At 41.2% G+C, this 21,986-nt stretch overlaps 1 protein-coding gene across 5 annotated transcripts in view; it reads left to right on the plus strand.

The window, feature by feature from the left end:
• The window catches only part of mipol1 (mirror-image polydactyly 1), a 69,261-nt gene that overhangs the window by 13,580 nt on the left and 33,695 nt on the right, over positions 1-21,986 (plus strand). For 3 of the 5 annotated variants that reach the window (XM_018764085.1, XM_018764082.2, XM_018764087.1), the window contains exons 3-8: positions 8,612-8,696; positions 9,836-9,906; positions 12,311-12,536; positions 13,607-13,745; positions 17,045-17,150; positions 19,941-20,070. In XM_018764085.1, the coding sequence (XP_018619601.1) occupies positions 8,612-8,696; positions 9,836-9,906; positions 12,311-12,536; positions 13,607-13,745; positions 17,045-17,150; positions 19,941-20,070 (757 nt within the window). The remainder of the gene's footprint in view (positions 1-8,611; positions 8,697-9,835; positions 9,907-12,310; positions 12,537-13,606; positions 13,746-17,044; positions 17,151-19,940; positions 20,071-21,986) is intronic. The other 2 variants (XM_018764083.2, XM_018764084.2) reach the window with 2 other exon arrangements.

The following is a 21,986-nucleotide window of genomic DNA, read 5'->3' on the forward strand; positions in this document are numbered from 1 at the left end:
GGCCTTTGGACCCAAAGGTTGTAGGTTGAAATCCCACTATCAGCTGTATAACCCTTGAGCAAGGTACTTACCCTTAGTAGCTCCAGTAAAATTACCTAGCTGTATAAATGGATAAATAATTGTAAAAAAAAAAAAAAAAACAAAGCTTACTGTTGTAAGTCACTTTGGAAAAAAACATTAACTAAATGAATAAAAGTAAAAAAGTGAAGATGGCCAGAAGGTAACATGTATTCCTCTATGCCAGTTGTGTGGATAAGGTCATGTCTTTTCGTTTTGTTCAAAACGGTATTCTTACTTTTCGTTTTACACTCACTACCTGAAACTTTATCTCCAGCACAGTTCTTAAGCACATTCCCCTCACCTTTTCTCATTTTTAGTAATAAAAAGATTTTGTGGAGAAAAAAACAGGAAAATGTATTAATAGTGTATATTATTTCATTCATTGTCACTTATTAGTAAAAGAGTCTTTGGATTTACGAACAAATCAAATTACGAATGGACATAATTCAACAATGTACTTTGTAGAAGAGAAGGCTTATCAAAAGTGTATGCTTATTGACGAGTCACTTGAAACTTCTGCAACAGTGTAAAGTCATTGCTTCGTTAACACCATATGGCTTTAATAAACGTGTCATTTTTGGACCATATTCGCTCATGCTCACCTCAGCTATTGTACTTGGAATGCATTATGATTCGATCATGCTCACATCTACGGCTGAACCTGCATGACCTTCCAATAATAATTGCTGATGTGGAGGCAGCACAGGTCAGGCATGCACATTGTTTAAAGGTATATTCTAACTAAATATCAATATTTTATGAATTAACAAACCTATAGTCCAGGTTTTTCAATTATTTGTATTAGAATAAAGAAAAAACACAAATGTGTCCCACACATGTGAATTTACATGTATTCGTTTAGCTGACACTTTTCTCCAAAGCGACTTACAATGTTAAGGTTACAATTATTACATTTGCAAGCTTACAATTATTTGCCAATTTACACAGTCAAGTAATTTTACTGGAGCTATTTAGGGTAAATATCTTGTTCAAGGGTACTACAGCTGATCCAAAATCAGTAACTCTAACCAGCAACCAGTGTTGTTGATTTGTTTTGGATCCTTTGAATTAATGTCATTGCACAGGTTTTTAGTAAAGAGTATTCAGTATTTTTAATATCAGTGGTATTATTGATTGAAATGATTTACTGTTAAATGTAACATAGCAGCATCACTGAAGAAGTTTTCTGTAAGAATGTGGACTTTTTCTGAATCCATGTCATAATTCTGTTTGCGTTATAAATATTGGAATTTCCAGTATTTAATGTCTCTGTTTTAACTGTACTGTTTTTGATTTGAGGAAATTAATTGATTTTACTGATGTAAATGAAAACTATGATGCAATGAATTTTAAAGGTATTTTGAAACAATGCAAGGTGTCATGTACATTCCACACATATTAAAGGTTGTAAGACCATTCTTTTGCATTCTGTTCTGGAATGATGACTGAACACTTGAGCCTAGCCTTTAACCCCAGCAAAGGTCTGTGGAATGCTAATCATCAGTGGGAACTAGTCTACACTGGTGGCACACCTGGCATGGCTCACCAGTAGCAAGTGATGCAAAGGGGCCTGGCAAGTATTGTGAACTGGTTTGAGGGTAGCCTGTGAAACAAAATGACATTAAGTGACATACTGAATCTTAAATGTGTAAACTGGGAAAAAAATTGTATAATGCAACTGTATTTAATTCATGAACTGCTTAATACTATCATGTTCTTTATCTGATATTTAGGGGGATATAGGATACTTTTCTTGCCTGAAATAAATCCTGTAAAAGTACAACAGAGAAATTGTTCAAATTCTCCATCATGTTGGAAGTAAAATGGAAATCAGCACACTGCAGTAATAATACTGTGAAGGACTGGCATCCCATCCAGGCTTTACCCTGCTTCGCCTTGTGCTTTGTGGATAGACTCCAAAGTACTGTGACCCTGACTTGGACAAGCGGTTATGGAGAGTGTGTAAATCTAGTAATAATAATAATAATAATAATAATGTTTGGTTGCTTAACTGCTTTCATCTGAATTTCAAATATTAAATAAGTTCAACATTTAACAGGATGGCAATTTGTAGATCAGACTATCTACAAACTCCTATCTTTTGACGACGAATGAAAAGGGCAGTGGACAAGTCTATGAGAGGCAGGCATCTTTCTGACACCCTGCTTTGTGAGTGTAAGGAGTAACGTATGAAAATGCACCAGTTCAAAACATGAGGTGAGAAAAAGCTCCCAGAAATGTTCCTACAAGTTAGAGGATTTGAAAAATGCATTGCAAAGGGGAAATAAAAACACAAAGCAATATGCTAGTAGAAAAAGCAAAATAGTTTTAGGAAAAGCAAGTTTTAATTTGCACATAAATGTATCTGTTTTTACATATAATTACACAGATTTTTTTCAGCCATATTGTCATTCTTTTTCCATTTGCTTTATTTAATGTTTTTCCATGACTACTTCCATTTAGTTTTTCTTTTTCAATTTGTTTCAATGATTAATGCGTTACTCGTTTGCTTTTTACATTTCACTCCTCCTCCGTAATAGTTTAACAGTGTGGTGTTTTTTTTTAAAAAAAAAAAAAAAAAAAAAAAAAAAGCTTTATTCTTCATTAAAATTTCCCCAATGGCAAACAAATGGGATTTAATAGACAAAGGGCATTTTGTAGCAGCCTGTAACAACTGGTGGTGACAGTCATTACTCAAGCTTACTTTGCACACTAAGCTTGTGTTAAATCCACTGCATTGGAAGTAATTTAGTTCAAATAAGCACATAATGGATATTAGTGACAATTATAAATCCGATTATCTGTACTGTGTGCTCACTTAGCTTAACAGATAAAGATTTATCTTGTGTCTTCCAACAGTATTAAAATGAAATAAGCTCTGTAGTAACTAGTGTTATATTGAAAGGTTTTAGTGTCATGTAACGTAATGGGGTTATTTGGTAATGGACATTGGGAAGTGTGGTAGACTGACTAATTCCCTTCTCGATTTTAAAAAAAAAAAAAAAAAAAAAAAAAAGAAAGAAACAAAAAAACACAACCCTTACACCCACAACACAGGGGTGTAATATTTACAGACCATTAATGAGAAGGTCTCTTACAGAGTACATAATTTAGTTGGCTTATTAGATTCGAGGACTTGTATAAACTAGTACATGAAATGTTGATAATGGAGTCATATATTGTCCCACTGTGCTTTTACCGTTTCCTAACAGCTCACCAGTGAATGTAAATCTAAATGTAAAAAACTGTTTTTTTGGCCATGTCAGACATTTTCCATACTGTTTTTATACTATTCTGTTTTCTTTTCTTAGCTACATATACTATAAATTTTTTTCCGAATACTGTGGAGAAATGTACTGGCGAATGGCCTCAGTGTAGATTTTAATACTATTAAATAAATATGGAGAGTATTGCAGTAGCCCACCATATAATATTTACACTAAAAACATTTAAATACAAAATAATAGTATTTAAAACTTTCATACATATAATTGGTGTTGATAATGAACACATCAGTTCAGGTAAGCTTCAGATTATTGCATTTTTAGGTGAATCAAAAGATTTCCACATAGCCAGAATTTTCTGTTCTGTGTTCGACTGGTCCTTGTTTTCTTTGCGAGTGCAAATATGAAATGGAAGTAGTGGTGTAAGGAGTGGTGGAAGGAGCGATAAAAAGAGCAATGGAAGGAGCAGTGTTAGGAGAGATATGAGGAGTGATGGAAACAGCAATGGAAGGAGTGTTGGAAGTGGAAACACAAAACTTTGTCCCTCATGTGTCTTGTCCCCAGGTGCATTGCTAGTGCACACTGGCACTTGAACTTCATCCTTCTCGGATATATTCAAACATACACCGAGTGTGATCTGAATGAATTCTTGTCATATGTGCTGCTGCTGCTGGCATTACGAAAAGATTAATGGTCCTTTTCAGTATGCACACATCACTTTTGGTGAACTGTAAAGAGAAGATGAGAAATGGCTTCATTTCCCTGTCGTTTGCCCAGGATTTTTGTAACTTCAGGTTTGCAGTCATGCGCGTTGTCTTTCTTCTGTCTATGGACGAAGGTGAAGCGCTGCACAAAGTGTTTCATTTCCTGAGTGCCAGATTAGTTGGATAAGTTATGCGGGGCGTGACGCATATGAGCCCAGCGGGGGGTCTGTGGATTAGCAGAGTCGTTCACTTTGCGCAGCTGCCGAGTGCAAATGGGCCGCGGGATGTTCAGAAAGCCACACGCTTTCTACCTCTCTCTGCCTCCCTTCCGCGGGTCACTTTGCCCCAAATCCTGCGCGTGCGAAGTTGTGCAGTTTGTGAAAGTAGCGGGTAAATGGAGTGCTTTGTTACACCTCAGACAAACAAGTGTGACATCCCACTCAGAATGGGCTCTCTACTCAATTCCATACAGAAATGTCCCCTGTGGTGTCCCAGCAGTACATTGTGTGGACAGAAGTCCCTTGTGTTTCTCTTTCGCTCCAATAAGGCAGCAGTGCATGTAAGAAAGAGTGCTTTCCTAGAACGTGGAAACATTGTCCTCCATCCTCATGGTGTTTTTGCACTCTAGTCATCTCTCTCTCTCTCTCTCTCACTCTCTCTCTGCCTCGCTCGCTCTCTCTGTCTCTCACACACACACACACACACACACACACACACACACACACACACACACACACACACACACACACACACTGCAGTGAACTCTGCTCTTGCCTTCCGTTATTCGCCTACTAGTAGTTAATATTTGTCACATACTGTAGTGGTATGCAAGTCCACTTTTTATCATGAATCTCTGTGAACGTTAGGAAGCGGAACAAGAAATGTCAGTGGGAGGTATAAAGTTGAGCATTGTGATACAAAGTCTTACGCATCTTTGCGTCATTTGTTAGAAATGGAGCGGTAACATCTCCAGGAATTCATCCATGACTTCCAAACACCTGTTAAAGAAAATATCTTTATAATAGTGGTGGCACTTTTTCTTTCAGTCACATTCAGTGCTCACTGACTTTTAAGGAACATATTTGACACATTGTGTTTCCTTGTAGGGGGTGCGGTGGCGCAGTGGGTTGGACCGCAGTCCTGCTCTCCGGTGGGTCTGGGGTTCGAGTCCCGCTTGGGGTGCCTTGTGACGGATTGGCGTCCTGTCCTGGGTGTGTCCCCTTCCCCCTCCGGCCTTACGCCCTGTGCTGCCGGGTAGGCTCCGGTTCCCCGTGACCCCGTACGGGACAAGCGGTTCTGAAAATGTGTGTGTGTGTGTGTGTGTTTCCTTGTCTTTTAGCCATTTTTTGTCCGGCTGCACACAGCTTGAGTTTTTCCTTCTTCCCTGAGAGAGTCTTAGTAGATAACATATGGTTATAGTTTGCATTAACAGCTTTGCCCTGTCTTTTACCACACCCAGAAAGGCTGATGACGTTGTCCCAAAAAATGTGGGTTCTGTGTTCTTGCTGTTCTCGTTCAAATGCTCTATCGATTGTAAATGAAGTAATCAATAGTTTTGATTCACACTTAAAAATGTGTTCAGGATATTGCAGAGCATGGAGGAATTATTGTTAAGACATCAGATTTACAAATTGTTTTTGTCCAAAACAAAAAGCAGGTGTCCAAATGTTTGTCATATCCCACTAAAAAGGTATGTATGTAGGGATATAATGGGAAATTACGCTATAGCACCAAGTTCTCAGAAGAAGATGCACCATGCAGTCATACATATATAACAATTGTTATATATTTACAGGCATGAACAATTTCACATTTATATTTTTTGTGGCTACCGTAAGCACAATGCACAATTAAAGCAGTTTTAGGTTCCCCTCCGGATTAATGTCCAAATCAAAATTCATAAAGAATCGGGAAGACGCAAAGCCTGAGCTGGAGGATTCACAGGGATTTTCGGTGAAGCCCATTTAATCAGGATAACTCTGTTATTAATATTCATAAAGTCAGCTGGAATACAAATGACAGACTGCAGAATCTAGAAACTTTTGCTGCACAAATTTTATTAAATGCAGCTTAAAAAATTAATGGAATTTAGTTTATATTAGAGAGGAGATGAGAAGCCTGTATTGGTTGACGGAAAGTGGACTTAGGCGCTTCTTTTTGAAGAGTTTCATCTTTGACAGACTTCAAAGGCATCTTCAATGAATGCACTGCATGAATGGTCATTTAAAAGGATTTAAGGACATTACTCTGCAATAATTGTACATGAATAATAAGCAGTCCACAGAGACAATTAGTCCAAAGTCTACAAAGCTGGAAAATGGAAATGTCCGAAAGACAGTAAAGGACAAAGGAAAGTGAAGAAAGTTTTAGATGTGGGAGAAAGTGGTGTTGCAGGCATGTAGCAGGCAGAGGCGGTGTTTCTTCACAAGTTTCACCCTTTTTGCTTGTACTGCCAGTGCTGACATCTGCTTGTACTGAAGAGAAATGTGCACATTTGTGTCATGTTTAACAATAGCTCTGTGTTGTGGAAATGCCTGAAGCTGATTTTGACTGTTATTTTCACAGCTGTGTGAACTAGCACGTGAGGCTTGTCATGGCCTTTAGAAGACCAGACAGGTTCAGAGAAACTACATTGCTCAGGAGGAGTCTGTACGTAAGCGCTTGGTCCGTTCTCTGGGCTTTGGGCAGCTGCCCACGTTCGCACGATAGCCTCGGAGCGACACGCACACCTTGTGTCCCACAACACGGAGCAGCAGTTGCCCTTTGACCTGTCTGTCTTACTCCTTTTGCATTTTGTGCTGGGTCATCATAGTACCGCAAGGCACCAACACTCAAGTCGTCCCTCGTTGTCCATCCATCGGACTGCGCATGCTGCTCAAGATTCTCACGTACAGAGCAGCTGTCCGCCCCTACCTAGTGACTAGGACAAGCACATTGTCTCCTACACATAACACACAAAACACCTTGTAGTGTTGAGCTTCCTGGGAGCTTTGCCTCACTCAAGGTTTTACTCTCAAGCATTGCTTGGTGTCCAGTAGTACATGTGATCGGACTGCATGGTACTGGAGAGTAAATATTTTCTCTTATATGTTCTTCTGAGAGGTTCAGTTAATTTCCGCAGTGTGTCATTGAGAAGGGATATCTGCATCATGAATACAAAACCTTAATGCTACTATGAAACGTTTTCTTGTTGTTACTCCTTTCTTTGTGCAATTTGCCAGTGAAACAAGAAGTGTCATTTGGCACACAGCCTCTGCAGTGGCAACCTCTGAGCAGAACGTGCGTGGCTCATGCTCCTATTTCCCCAGCGGCTAAACATTTCTCTAGCAGTGTTTTAACTCTATGTTCGAGCAAGATGAAAACTCCAGTGGGTGTCTTCGGCCTGCAAGTTCCCTCTCCCTGAAAAGCTTGTCGCTGGGATTAACGGAGCCCCGCGGCTTCCCGCACAAGAAGCCAGTTGTCCCTTCGCGGCTCTGTGTGTCCAAGCTGAATAGGCCGTGAGCAGTGTGCTCTGGCTTACGACGCACGGATAACGTCCCCCTGGCATCTGGCCCAGGGGTCAATTCCCTCCCTCTTCTGTGCCTGCGAAGTGCCGAACTGGCCCTTGTCCCCGAAACAGCACATCTGCTTCTGCGCTCCTGGATTTCCTTAGCAGCTCAAACGTATTGCTGCAGCTTCGGCAACTCTTCGTCTTCATCCCTTGGCGCAGATAATGAAGCGCAAAGCACCGCAGGACCCGGGAGGATGGTTGCCAGCATTGGTGTTAATGATGTCTTCTATTCTAGAACTTGTGCTTCCCGTTTCATTTGCATTGGTGCAGAGTAGTTATTCCCTGCGGGACAGATTGGACTAGCAGACAGGACTGTGCGCGTCTAACCCTAGGACTGTGCGCGTCTAACCCTAGGACTGTGCTGAGGTTAGCGCAATAAGAAGCAGTCAGCGAAAAGCTGCAGAACACTGCTGTGCTAGGAGGCTGTACGGGGAGGGGTGAGGAGAAGAGGAGAGGGGCAGGGCGGCCGAATGCGGTGCTGTAACAAGCTCCGACACAAGAGGGCGCCGTTCACCCATCACATTTTTGTCTCTGAGACACACACACACACACACACACACACACACACACACACACACACACACACACACACACACTGCCCCCTTCCACACAACTGTGTTTCTCCTAATTGCTCCCAGTCCATTTGTTGCTTGCTGATGAATTAACGTGCATTTACGGAACTAAATGGGCCCCTCCGCTTAATTACACCTGAGGAGCTGAACTTTAATAGTTGGCTGCAACGCGGCTCGAGCAGTATTAGAAGGAAGACTGTTTACCTTTGTGGTGGCTAACAGCACAATTATGTTTCACTAATTGGCGCCGTTGATGAAGTGGGCGAAGGGTGGTGCAGCTCCGGGTTCCCAGCTCTGGGGGCAAAGCGCTTAGAGGGTGTGCGTCTTGTTGTGTTACACTCGGGAGCTTATTAAATATCGCTTTTGTGCTACTCCCCCAAGAACATATTGACAGACTATAATTAATACTAACCTTTTTAAAGCTAATATAGAGTGGCTGCTGCCAATGGAGTGCATTCTTCTTTTGAAATTAATAATAACCCCCATATATATATATTGCAGCTAATCCTAAAGTCAATGACGAAGTGAGAGAAAGGTTGTGCTTCGCAGTCCAGCGCCGCAGCTCTGACAGCGCCGCAACACTCAGGTAAAGGCACATGGTACACGGTAAATGTACATGGTAAATGCACGTGTCAATACCATACCTCCCTGGCCTCTTTCCGTGGCCCACTGTCGCTTGCTTCACCTACCTGTAACCATTTGTGACAGTTTGTGACAATTTAGTGCCAATTTGTGGCAGTTGGCATCACATACACTGGTGCCCCAACTCTTTTACCATGTTAGTTTCACTGGAAGTTACAAGCAGTTGTACCACTTAGGTTCTTCCACTTGCTTCCTGCTCACACAGCAGCCACATTTTTACCTGTGCTGAAGTGCAGGACACACAAACAACCTGTTGATGACGCTGTAAAATTTTTATACTTCATTTCCCAACTGCAGTTGCATTTTCTTTTTTTTTTTTTCCTTTTTTTTTTTTGCATTTCCGATGTTCCTTTTTCCTCACATTTTCAGAATCGACTGTTTTTTCAGCTGTGTCTGGCATTTCACTGTCTCCACTGTGCAGCCTGTGTTCTCTTGTTCAACAGTAACACTCCTGAGCTATGGTAAAACTGGCCCATTACTCAGTGTACATGTACTGAGTCTATTCCAGAAAACCTTGTGTTCCACTGAGGGAAACTTCACTTTCATGCCAACTCCCTGCAAAGGGTATACCTTTACAACATTGACCATAAACACCTTTTCCTTTTTCAATGTAAGACAATTGAATTGTTTATGTTTTTATTGAATTCTGTATGAAGCACGGGCCAGAGGACCATCTTATAGTCAAGGCAATTAAATATAAAGTTCAGTGTCCAGTCGTTTAATTATCAACAAACTTATTGTATTAGTTTCTTAAGATAAATCTTTTCACGTATCTTATAATTACTATGTGCCCTTTAGTATTAACACAATTTTTCACTCAATTATTGCTCACATCTGGGTTATTACAGTAATGACAGCATTTAATAGCTGTTTGAATATGTATTTATTTATCCATAGATTAGCAATTCTGTTTACATTTTTTAGTGGTTTGGGTTTTTAGTACTCTGAATAAAATGTGTGCAAAATGTTTTGTTATACATAAAGCATGTGTGCTACAATGAACAAAGTTGGCAGCCACTACAGGGTTGCATTTTTCAAGAGAAAGTCACTTTCTGTGTCAGACTCTTGCATCTCTGTGCTAAGGCTCCCGACGCTGAACGACAGCTGCAACATTCAAATCATTTCAGCAACAGCCCTTGAAGATCTGCCAAAAGGTAAGGGCTTGTTTGTGGGGGTTTCACTCCCTATAACGCATTTGCTTCTCTTTCTGACATTTGCGTTTCTGCTTATCAAAGCAACACTTCTTTGTGTGAGGGCTTTTACATTTTAAGCACATGAAATTACGAAAGAAAGATATCAGTATTTGTCTTCTGCTAAAGAGTCTCTTTGTCACCAGTTTATTTCAAATTGGACTAAATTGCGAGACACTGGTGACTCCTGGCTTGAAAAATATATTATTGTAGAGCAGCTGAGTGCTTTTTTGTGTCCCCATCAGGCTTAGTCTTTGCATTCACGTGTGTTTGGCAGTTGGATATTTAGACATTTTTTTCCACAGTTAAGAGTTTGGCCATCTAAACAGCAAAAGGTTTTCAAAAACTGTTTAGCTGTTTACCCACGTGCTGTTGTACAAGCGCTGTTCACTGCGATACATAAACATTTGTTTACATGTGTAAATCACCTCTGGCCATGGTGTTACCCTGCCATCTAATAACTTTAAACTAGACCGTAATGATATGGCAAAGCTCGTATTTGGATAAAATGGTTGGAATGACAATGCGAGATAAACAGAGTATTTACCCACCCTTCACCAAATGCTCCTGATATGTAAATTTATTCTGTTCCTCTACACAAATATACATTTGCGCCGTTGCTTAAACACTCAAAGCCCTGCTAGCCAAACAGTTTTTAATGATGCCTGGCCGATTATAAATGGGTGACATTTGGAGGGAGCTGTGTGAAGCTCGCCTTGTCAAGCAAGGTGGTGGGCACATTGGGAAAAGGCCGTCCGTCAGCGGGAGTCTCTCCTTCGAGCGCGCCGACTCTCTTTTTTCTTTTTCTTTTTTTTTTTTTTTAACCCCGCTTTGGATGGCGAAGCCTACCTTTCCCCTGTGCCCAGCTGCTCGTTCAGGTGATCATCGTTTCGTGGGGATGAAAGGAGAATCTGCCCCTGGCCTTTCCCATAGGAAATGGGCCGTCCAGTGTGAGATTAAACGGTGGCCTCTGCGATTGTTAGGGAAATCTGCTGCAAACACACAGAGAGTCAGGGCCCGTTCACTTTGAGCGAGACAGCCCGAAAAATTAAAGTAGTAACCCATGTTTAGGAACAATGTATCGAAAAAGACCCATATTTGCTGTGTGACAAAGAGGCTATATAAGTGTGTTTGGTGTTATTATTCATGGTTGAATTTGGTGTTTGCACTGGTGAGCCTTATGGGGAATACTAATAACTGTCTGCAACAATCCGCCGAGGAGGGCCCCAGCAACAAAGCTATGACGCGGACCTCCCTGCTCTCCAGTTCAAAACCTGACCTTTCACGAAATAATTGTCGCCACTAAGCTGGGGCTTTTCGTCGCTGTGGCGGGCAGTGCTTTGGGCCCCACTGTCACATTGCATTTATTAGTGCGAGCAGCTCCCCGCGTTTCAGGAAAACGTTTGATGCAGTGATATGCTTAATGCGCCCATGTTTGAATTTATCTCCATTGGAATTGCATTGATGTGGAAGCTATTGGCCTGATTTTTTTTCCCCTCCTCCTCCTTCTTCTTAATGTATATTTTATAATGACAGGAAATGCAGCTAATTATCCATGCAGTAGTTGAGTCGGGATATCCCTGTTACACATCTTTTCTTCTGAAGTGGCTTGGTATAAATTGCAAACAGCAAAGAACAGGTCCTCACCACAGATCTGCTACGAATAATGGGGTACTACATGACGTGTCAGGTTTGATGGCCCCTGCTTTGCTTTGCATGTGTAAAAAGCGATACTTTGAAGTTAAAGCGTGTCATTGCTGGGCAAAAGACTTGTTCCGTTGACCTGAAGCAGAAAAAGAAGGAGCCAAAAATGAGTCCACTGCAGCCAAAGAGGCTTGTGGGGGTGCTTGGGAAGTGGGCCAAGGAGACGGCCTCAAGTGTTTGTGTCGCGGCTGGCTGCTCTCTGGGCCGGCTCACAGCAGAAACATTGACCGAGGGGGACTGACTGTTTTCCCTGCCTTTGGCCAATAGAAGCGCTGCGTTCTGCCATGAAAGACGTCCTGTTGGCCCTGCAAGTCTGAAAACAGACCTGCGAGGGGACAATATTTCATTTGCCTTCTACTTAAATATTAAAAAAAAAAAAAAAAAACATATTTCACTAATGCAAAACGCAGTTTGTTTCACTGTTTTTTAAAAGCATTTCCACCCTTGTTTTTCAGAATAGTAGCAAAATAAAGGAAAGCTTGACAAAATGAAGGAGCTTGAATAATTAAAAATTATCACGATGGGTCCCGCACGTTAAGAACACCTCGATCTCTGCGTCAGAGATTTAAAAAAAAAAAAAAAAAAGTTTGTGCTTTGTGAGGGAACAACATTTGATTGTCTTTCTGGTGCTGGGCTCTGGACCTCGCTATGCTCTTTGTTCCAGAGTCACGGGTTTGCCAGTCTCCTGGGACCAAGAAGGAACAAGCAGGAGAAGCTCTCCCTGAGCCAGGCTGTGGTGCCGGAGACCTGGGAGGGATGGGAGACGAAGAGGTGTGCCGTGGGCCAGGTTTCCTCAAACCAGGGGGTCTGATGTTGAAAAGAAGAGGGGAGGAGGCAGTCACAGGGCATCTGCTGGCCCTGGAGGACTCCGGAAATACATCAGCAGCAAGGTAAGCCACTCTGGACAGGATATGGAAAATGGAACGATATGCTGTTGTAGCACCTTGCCTGGTGCCTCTTTGAAAGGGACTGCAAACACACGAAAGCACTCAGTCCTATGCTGCAAATCTGCTGGACATTCCCACATGGATCTCTGTTTTAAAATGGAGCCTCTATTCCGAAAAGTGTATGCTTCATTTTTTTTCCTACTGTTTGCAGCAACTAATCACCAGTTGAGTGACATGAACAGGAGGTTATACTGATCTGAGAGTTTACAGTTTTGAACTTTTTTTAAACAGAGTTTTTAGTTCTTGTAAACGCACAATGAACATTAGCCTTTGTTTTAGCTTCTATCACTTTTTCACAAAAAATGCAGGCTTCCTGTTTTTACTTTGAGGCCACATTGAGTTGACCTCTAAATCAATACCTGTTGTGTCTCAGTGATGTCAGGGAACATGTATTGACCGGAAAGTATTTTGATCTGGGATGAAGATCTGTGCTGCATTGATTTGGTACAGTCACAACCACTGAGTGCCTGTTTTTGAATTGTGCTGCACCGTGCCCACCTGTCAGTGCTCCAGCAGTCATCCCGGTGCTTGTTGAACTTCATCGGATGACTTTCTTCTGCTTGCAGATTTTTAACGTGATTATTTTTGATTGCATTCTTTTCTGTTGGTTTGGCCACCGCTGCACAGTTTACGTACAAGAGTTCAACCTGGAACATGCAGAAGACCGTCGGGAAAAACTGCTGATATTTATATAAGCTATAAGGCAGTGCATTGCTGATTGCTCTTTAATAAAAAAAATTGAGTCAAATTCCTGACTACAAGAGTGAAGTAATTTGCCAGATTCATGAAGTAGCACCTTAATATTATTTTAAAGGTCAATTGTATAATTTTCCTAATATAACAAAGTAAATAAAGAGCTGTAATATGATAGGAAGGTCTGAGATTTCATCCGTTATGCATTTTATACTTTATTACACTCTCTTCTTGAAGACAGGACTGTGGTTTTATTTTTGTCACCCAACCTCAGCTTTTATATAGTAGCAGTCTAATTGGTCTTTTGTCTTTACCTTAAGCAGTGTACAAGAGGACCACAGTAAAACCAAAGCAAGCAGTGACTTTAACTCTGCAAAGCCACTCCCAGTGCTGGATAAGGAGAGAAACATTGCCTTCCTGTTGAAAGAGCTGGACTCTCTCCGAGATCTCAATAAGAAGGTAAATATCAGTGTGACCCGTAGGAGAGCAATGCAGAACCATGGTCAGGGTACTCAGGCTTAGACTTATGACCATGTGGGTTGTGGGTTTGATTTTCAGGTGATGTATCTCTTTTACCTTTGACCAAGACGTGCCCATTTAGGAAGGGGTAAAAATTCCGGTGTGGTCACAATGTGAGTGACACAGTGCAATTATGAATTGTGAATGGTTCCTGCGAGGACTTGTCATCTGTCCTGTGTGTTGGTTTAAATCTGAGAATAGTTCCATATGTAAGGTTCTAAACACATTTGTACCTCAAGTTATGAATGCAGTGGGGACTGGAAGTCGGCTCATAACTTGGAAGCTAGTGTAAGTCCACCCACTACATCACAATGATTAATAGCTTAATAATGCATCTTAATCCTTTAATTTATTTGCAGGTTTGATACTGTTAAAATGTCAGATAAAACTATGATGAACTGAGATTTGCTCTAAAACTTATTCTTTTTCCATCAACACCTTGTACAGTGCAGGGTCTCAGTGTCTCTCTATACTGGAAACACTGGACAAGACACGAAATGGACACGGATGCCAGTTAATGATACTTTATGAACCCAAAGCAACGTTAAGGTTAAATTTACTTTAAAAACACTGAAGATAAAAAAAAAAAAAATACATTTCCACAACCTCCTATTCAAAGTGCTCTGTTGTGCGAGATAGTGCCATGTTCCTCCTTCAGGTACAGCAAGAGAGTAGAACAGTGGAGTGAAAGGAGGATGACTTGTAGTGTAATGGATGAATGCATGCGGAGAATGTAAATTTAAAAAGTTTTTCACCTTAAATACTGACTGCATGTTTCATGGTAAGCTTCACCAGACTGACCGGAAGGTATTGAGCGATGCGTTGCATAAACACGTTTCTCATCTAGTTAGTGAATTTTGCTGTCAAAATGGTGTAAATGGTGTCTTTAATCAGCCACTACTCCAGCATTGTATTTGTTTGCTTGTGTATCTTATAATTGAAAAAAAAAAAAAAATGGTAGGAGGGTATCAGGATTTGTCTATCCTGTGTTTTATGCACCTACTTGAACAATGAACCTCTGTGCAGCAGGTGGTAAGGAACAAACTAGGTTTACTTGAGTCACATGTCTGCAGCTATGTCTCATTCTCTTAATATAATGCATAAATTGTACTTTTGCTGAGATGTACGTCGCTTTCAACAAAGGCGTCTGCTAAATTAATAAATGTAAATGTAATAATAGAAATTTATCTCTCTTTACGTCTGTTCGTGTCCCGTGACGGCAGATTTTCTCTGCCTCCCTGCACAGCTTGAGTTTCTATGGTGTTGCAGTGTGTTTTGCTGCCACTAATGGCAGAAAGCAGAAGTGCAGCTGTTTTCCGTCAGTGGAAATGTAAGAAAACAGGCCAGCGAAGAAAGTGCTCTCCCTCATCACGTACAGATGCTCCTCGACTTATGATGGTTCGACTTACGATTTTCGACTTTACATTGATGAGCTGGCAATAGACATTCAGTAGAAACCGTACTTTGAATTTTGATTTTTTTTTTTTTTTTCCGGGCAAGCAATATGCGGTGTGATACTCTTGCGATGCTGGGCAGCGGCAGCGCTCCGCATCTCACAGTCTGCCACACGGTCGCTATGCAGATACCCCCCGTGTCTACATTGTGTTTTCTGCATCCATAATGTCACAGAAATGCCCATCTGTGTCTCCTTCTAGTGGTGGAAAGAAGAGGAGGGCAATTACTCTTGAGTAGAAACTCAAGATAATTGCTCAGCATGAAGGCAGCAAGCCTGTATTGGCCATCGCATGTATGCTAGGGTATTGATGTTCGGTAGGTTAGGTGTATTAAATGCATTTTCGATTTACGATATTTTTGACTTACAAAGGGTTTTGCAGAATGTAACCGCATCATAAGTTGGGGACCACCTGTATGTGAATCTGTGCCGGTGAGGTTACCCTACAATGGACCGGGGTCCCTTCCAGGGTCTACCCCCCTCTCGTCTTGTGCCTAGTGAAGAAAATGCAATTATAATAAATAAATAAATAAATAAATAAACATAGACATATTTGTATCTTCAACAATTTGATAGCCCAATGTTTGTAACATGAGATATAAATTATACAATTGCTATAATTTTGGAATAATTAAAGCTACAACTGTTTTTCCATCTGTTGTGCTGTAGTCAGTTTCAGGTTTCACAAAATTTCTTTTGCTTAGCAAGGCTTTATTTTCGAAACCATTTTATAACCATTCCAGCTTACAGTAGGTTTTACAGGAACGCTCTACTTTCGGATAGCGGGGGTTGAAACCTGTTCTCCATAACTAACTTTTTTTTTTTTTTTTGTGCTCCTCCAGGGGGCACTGTGACTGTCCTGCACTGTTTGGTAGAATTAGTCTCCTGTGGGTTATTTTGAGAGTCAGTGCTCCCTCTGACCCTTATTTCCCTATGTGTCTGTGTTGGTTGTGAGTCCTTCACCCTGTTATACCAGAGTATGAGGAAACCTTAGTGTTGTCTAACACACCTATACAGTGCTGTATTCATTGGCTCATTTTCATTTAGTGTGTGAAGGAGTAACATATTGATACTGTTTCACATTTTGTCTTTGATATATTGACAGTGCCACTGTATTTTGCATTTAGACTTTGTCAAGAAAAAAGCAGGAACAGTTAAATATATGAGCGACTCAAATGCACGTAACTGTGGAGAGACCCACTTTGTTCCCAAATTGACCATTGAAATCATTGTTATTAATACCCTGGGTTTCAAGTAGCTATGACTCCAGTAATACACGAGAAAGTCCCAGCAGGCTGTTTTTGCTGGCAGGACTGCAAACCTCCCCCCCCCCCAGAGATTTTATTTAACTAAATTGTATTTTCAAAGTGCAAGGGAAAGAAACTTGGTGCAAAATACATCAGACATGAGGTTTGATCTCTCATTTAGATGTTGTAAAGTATCACTCCTTAGTTAGTGGGATGTCCTGCTTTTTGTATAAAGCATTTGATTGTGTTGTACAGTGTGGATAGTTCCATATTGCCTGTTGTGTGAAAGAGATTTCGCAGGACTGTACATGTTTGATGTAATGATGTAATTCACACATTGTATTGTTCTCGAGATGTATGTCACTTTGAAGAAAAGCATCTGCTGAATGAATATATGTAAATGTAATGTAAATTTTTATTATTTTTCCAGGCAGGACATTTCCAGGCATTTACTGGAAAGTGTCCTTTGTCTCATGTCTTGCCATTTTTGTCTGAGTCCAAGTTACGTCTCACCTTGAAGTTGCATGTCACCTTCTCAGCTCCAGGACCAACTGGCAGCAAAGGAGAGGGAGCTGGAGAATAGGCTGGTGGATGCAGAGCTGAAGGAAACGGCGCTGGAAGCCAAGGCTTGCGAGAAAGCTGGAGGTATGTGGAGGAGGTAGATGTGGTGGATGGGTGGAGCAGGTGACAAGGTAACATTGTAAGGAAACCTAGTGGAGACATGAGGACCTAGGAAAAGCAAACCTTTGCTAGATGTATGAGGTAAGAAGAAGTGAATAGAGATGGCTCTTGTATGAGGATATAGTGCTATTACATTTACATTTATTCACTTAGCAGATGCTTTTCTCCAAAGTGACTTACAATGGATTCTATGTAGTGTTACTAGCCCACACACTTTATTCACCAAGGTGATATACACATCAAGATACACTACTTACAATGGGTCACTCATCCATACATCAGTGAAACGCACTCTCTCTGTGTCACTCATACACTATGGGGGAACCCGAACAGCATGTATTTGGACTGTGAGTATTAGATAATTGCCAGTTTGATGTGTGAGGAAGTAAAAAGTGGAGAGTGACCAACTTGGTCTATAGTAGAGATAGGGGGAGGAGAAAAGCCAAAGCCCACTTGGCATATGATGAGGTGCGAAAGGAGAAGAGCTTCCAGCTTGCTATTGGGTGATTAGGGTGGCAGAAGGCAAGAGGAAACCCTAGGACTGGAAATGTGAGGATAAGGCCAGTGTGAACACCAGGCGTCACCGTTTTATGGCGTGGCTTCACATGCTATTGCAGTTTACCGAGGGCGGAGAACCATACAGTGCCATCATTATTTATTTATTTTGTCAACGAGCCACAGGATGCTGGCGCATTGAATATCCTTCTTCTTCAGCGCCCATGATGCTCCTGCTGAGTTTCGTGCATCCTGAGAGGGCAGCAGTGCCGGCTGGGGGTGGCTGGGTGCTTACGTTTTGGGGTGTGGGGGGGTGTTAGCGCCACACCAAACCAGCAACAAAAGAGGCTGTTTGTACTCCCTGCTGCTGATCAAACAAGAGAAGGAGACGGATGCTTTAACCTTGAAGCCAACAGATGAAACACCATTATGGTGAAATCCTCTGTTTACCCCTTTGTACCAAACAGATATTGACGGGTATATTAATCTTACAGCACCTGACAAGTCACATACAGGACTTCTGCTGTCTTACGGTGAAATCTGAAATGACCAAAGCACAGCTAGTCAGCAGTCATTGGGGGATTGTAACAGCCACTGCTGGCTGAACGGACCGGGAACACGGTAACTTCTAACTGAAACGCACTTCTGAGCTACGTGTGGGCATGATACTTTCTGTTTATTTTCAGTGATGATGCTGATTACATCATCTGAGACATAATGTTGGTTTCCTTTAAAAGAGTCAAAGGAAGTACAGTTGCCAATAACCTTGGATTTATTACTACTTGAAATAGTTGTAAAGCCCATAATAGCTCATTGAAGTGTTACACTCTTCCAGGTTACTTACGGAGATATTACTGTATGTTGTGAAACAGATGATCTGATCCAGTTTAAATGTCTGCTGGAAGTGATACTGCACCCCTCCTTTTGCGTTGTTTAACACTCACCTACCTTTAAAAAATGGTAATGGTCCTTAAAAGCACTAATAATAAATGCACTGTAGCACCTGTGTTCCAGTGAATTACAGAATAAGTGGCAAGGTTGTTTAAGAATTGCAATATGCAAATAATACAGTAAACACACTTGAATTTGTTTGACGTACAACACGACTATTGTACTGTATTAGCTGACATAGTATCTAATCATATTTATTAATGTAATTTAACTGCTCAGAACCTTTCCTGAACAAATATTGAAATTTTGTGCAAAGCAAGAGAATTTTTTTCCAGCTTTTTTTAGGTAAAAACTCCTCCTCTTAATAATTAAAATAAAATACAAGATATATACAGAAGACAATTAGCAAGAAAATTGAACGTTTAATAAAAGCAAGGAGCATATATTTGCTGTCCTCATTTCAATATGATTTGCATGGGTTTGGGAGGATGTTTAATGAGCAAATTCCAAGTAAAATGCAATATTGATTTTCTTAGTGAACTTTGTAATAGCTTACCGCCTGGCTCACTGTTTATCATGAAGCTGTCTCACCGAACGGAGCGGTGTTGAGGGTTGATGCTTCATCATGCCTTTGTCAGGGAGATTACCAGCTAGACCGAGTACAGTTCGGTCATCTCCAAGTCACGTGTCCCTCACACTGTTGTCCATGTCCCGTCCCCGGTTTAGCTGCTGCTCACTCACTGGACAGCCCTTGAAGACAAGCTGATATGCAGCAGTAGTTATGTCGCCATGGTAATATTCTCTTACCAGCTTCTTCCCTAATATGAAAGTTAGTTTAGTCCTTGGACTCTTGCTTCTGCATCAGTGACCTGTCACCTGGGAGGAGCAAACTTTGACCTTTGTCTCAGAGGAAAGCACCAGGGTTTTCAAATAATGCCACTGTTTTTAACATTCCTGTAGCACTTGTCACAAAGGCAGGGACATTGTTACAGAACTCACACAGTGTTCGCAACATAATATTTTTAGAACCTCATAAATCAGATGTAAGGAAGACATGAAGTAATTTTCTTTGGGATCACTTCAAATGACCACCATTTTATTTATTTTTCTATACTTTATTGCCACAGATGTGTGTGACCGCCGTGGACAACCCGAGGCACAAAATGAGTTTCACTTAAGTTAATACTTGAGCCACTGCGTTTCTGCTGCAATAACCACCTGCGAGAGGAGCTTAATGCCGTTATTGTATTGCAGCAACTGTGGTGTTTCCGCTTTGCTATTAATAACAGTGGGGCTCTCTCTCTCTCGCTTTCTCTCTCTCTCTGTCTTTGTCTATCTGTCTGTCTGTCTGTCTCCCTTCCCCCCCAGCTCTAGTGGAGGAGATTTACGCTGCACAGAGAGACCGAGACCGCGCCCTGATGGCCAGACTGCGGCTGGCCAACGAAGAGAGGGATGAGGCCCTGCTCCGCGCCAGGAGACTGCAGCAGGCAGCCACGGAGTACGGACTGCATTGTATCAGCACCGCTCCTCACCCCCAGTCACCGTTTGTTTAACACGACGAATGATAAGTCTGAAAGGGACGGGGGGGCAGAATTGTGAAAAGGATTCCTTTACTTCACTCTCTTGCAGGATCTCCACAAAACTATGTGAATTGTCCAAAGTCACCCTCTCCCAGCTCACCCCACCTCCCGCACGGGGCTTTTGGCTGTGCTTGTAGTGATTTGCTGGGGTGCTGGGCAAGCTTGTTTGCTTCCCATCGCTTAGGAGACTGCTTTGTTCCTCTGGCTGGCGAACAAGGTGATTGAATGGAATCGGCGGGAAGGAATAGGCTGGGCTTGCTCGGGGGTGTGGAGACTCCAATATCGACTGCTTTGGGAATAAATCAGAAGGGTGTGACATTTCATAAAAGAATCTCCTCGTCCTTAGTGCGGTGTTGTCAGTCAGGAGTTGCACTGTATAGGAAATCAATGGACTCCTTTACCCACCATTTATTTAACTCCCCCGCTCCCAACTAGCCTAATTAATGTCACTTTTTTAAATGGGAATTGCAGTGTTGGGAAGTGTTTTCAAATCTTTAAAATGAAAGCACCTTTAAAATGACATTGCCATGGTGCACACGGCACCATGGGTACAAAACAACTTCTCCTCGTGCAATAGTAATTTCCCTTTTACTAACAGAAAAAAGAGAGGTTTGTTCAGAGGCAAATCTGTATTTCAGTAAGGCTCTGTCTGCTGAAAGTAGCATTTATTTAAAAGCAAGAATTTCTGCAAAAAAATTGTTTTTGCCTGCATTAAATACGTATGGACATATTTAATTTGATTGGAGTACTAACAGTAAAGTCATTATTGGTGTTAACATACTTAACATATCAGTTTGCAGTTTTTAAAAGTAAGTATTTATTAATTTATGATTTAATTTATTTGTTTTAATAATAAATAAATACTTTGTCAATTTTTGTGCCTTTTTGAAATGGTCGTGGAAAATATTTTGGTTGCAACATATTGTGTGGAGAAAGTGTAGAACACTGGGAAAGAATGCTCTTATTTCCCTACGGCAGCCTCTCCTCTCTTTCTTCAAAAAGCACCTTCTGATAGCCATGCAGAACCAATTATCTTCACTGAAATATGGAAAAGCATGTTCGAAACCTTTCTTTCTGAAGGTCACTTCTTAGGACCTGAATGATTGAGTATGTGCGTTTAAAATGGGAGGTGATCCTTGTAATGCCTTTGTAAATGAGGTCAGCAGTTGTGTGTTTTTTCTCAGGCTGCCTACTATTGGTTATGCTGATGAACTTAAACGTGTGTGACATGAGCTTGCTTGCCGAGAGGTAGACTGAGGTAATTCACTACAATCGCATTTTGGAGCAGGATCTAGCTGTTCTTGCAGGAGCTCTGCACTTCAGATGAATAACACTTGGTGCACATTGCACAAATTTGTAGTTCCGCTGTGCATGGAGACAAAAGATTGTTGAACAGCAGACTGGAGTCTGTTTAAATAGCTGTGTTACGAAAAAGGTCCCCTTTGCAAAGCTGTTTGGCATATATACTTCTGTTACTGTGAGTTGTACTGCAGTTGTTGGGCTCTTGCTTTTATGATTTTTCTGATTTTTTTTTTTAAGGGAACAAGCATTGAACTTACAAAAAGTATAAATTTAGAAAAAATTATTTTAATGGAAAGCTTTTCTGCAAACCTCTATTGCTAACATTATACTTAAATTAAATTTGCACTATGGATCAGCCATAAATAGCTTGAAAATTGCAGATACCTTTGAGATATAGATTTTTTTAGGCTTTTCAATTAATCAAACAGTTGTGGCTATTTTACTACCATTACAAGCAATGTCAAATGAATTACTGACTTTTACCTTATTGGAGATAAGTGTGTAGAGGACCTGTGTCCATACTCTCTCAGAG

This window comes from Scleropages formosus, chromosome 15 (assembly GCF_900964775.1).
Source record: "Scleropages formosus chromosome 15, fSclFor1.1, whole genome shotgun sequence".
In the NCBI taxonomy this organism is placed as follows: Eukaryota; Metazoa; Chordata; class Actinopteri; order Osteoglossiformes; family Osteoglossidae; genus Scleropages; species Scleropages formosus.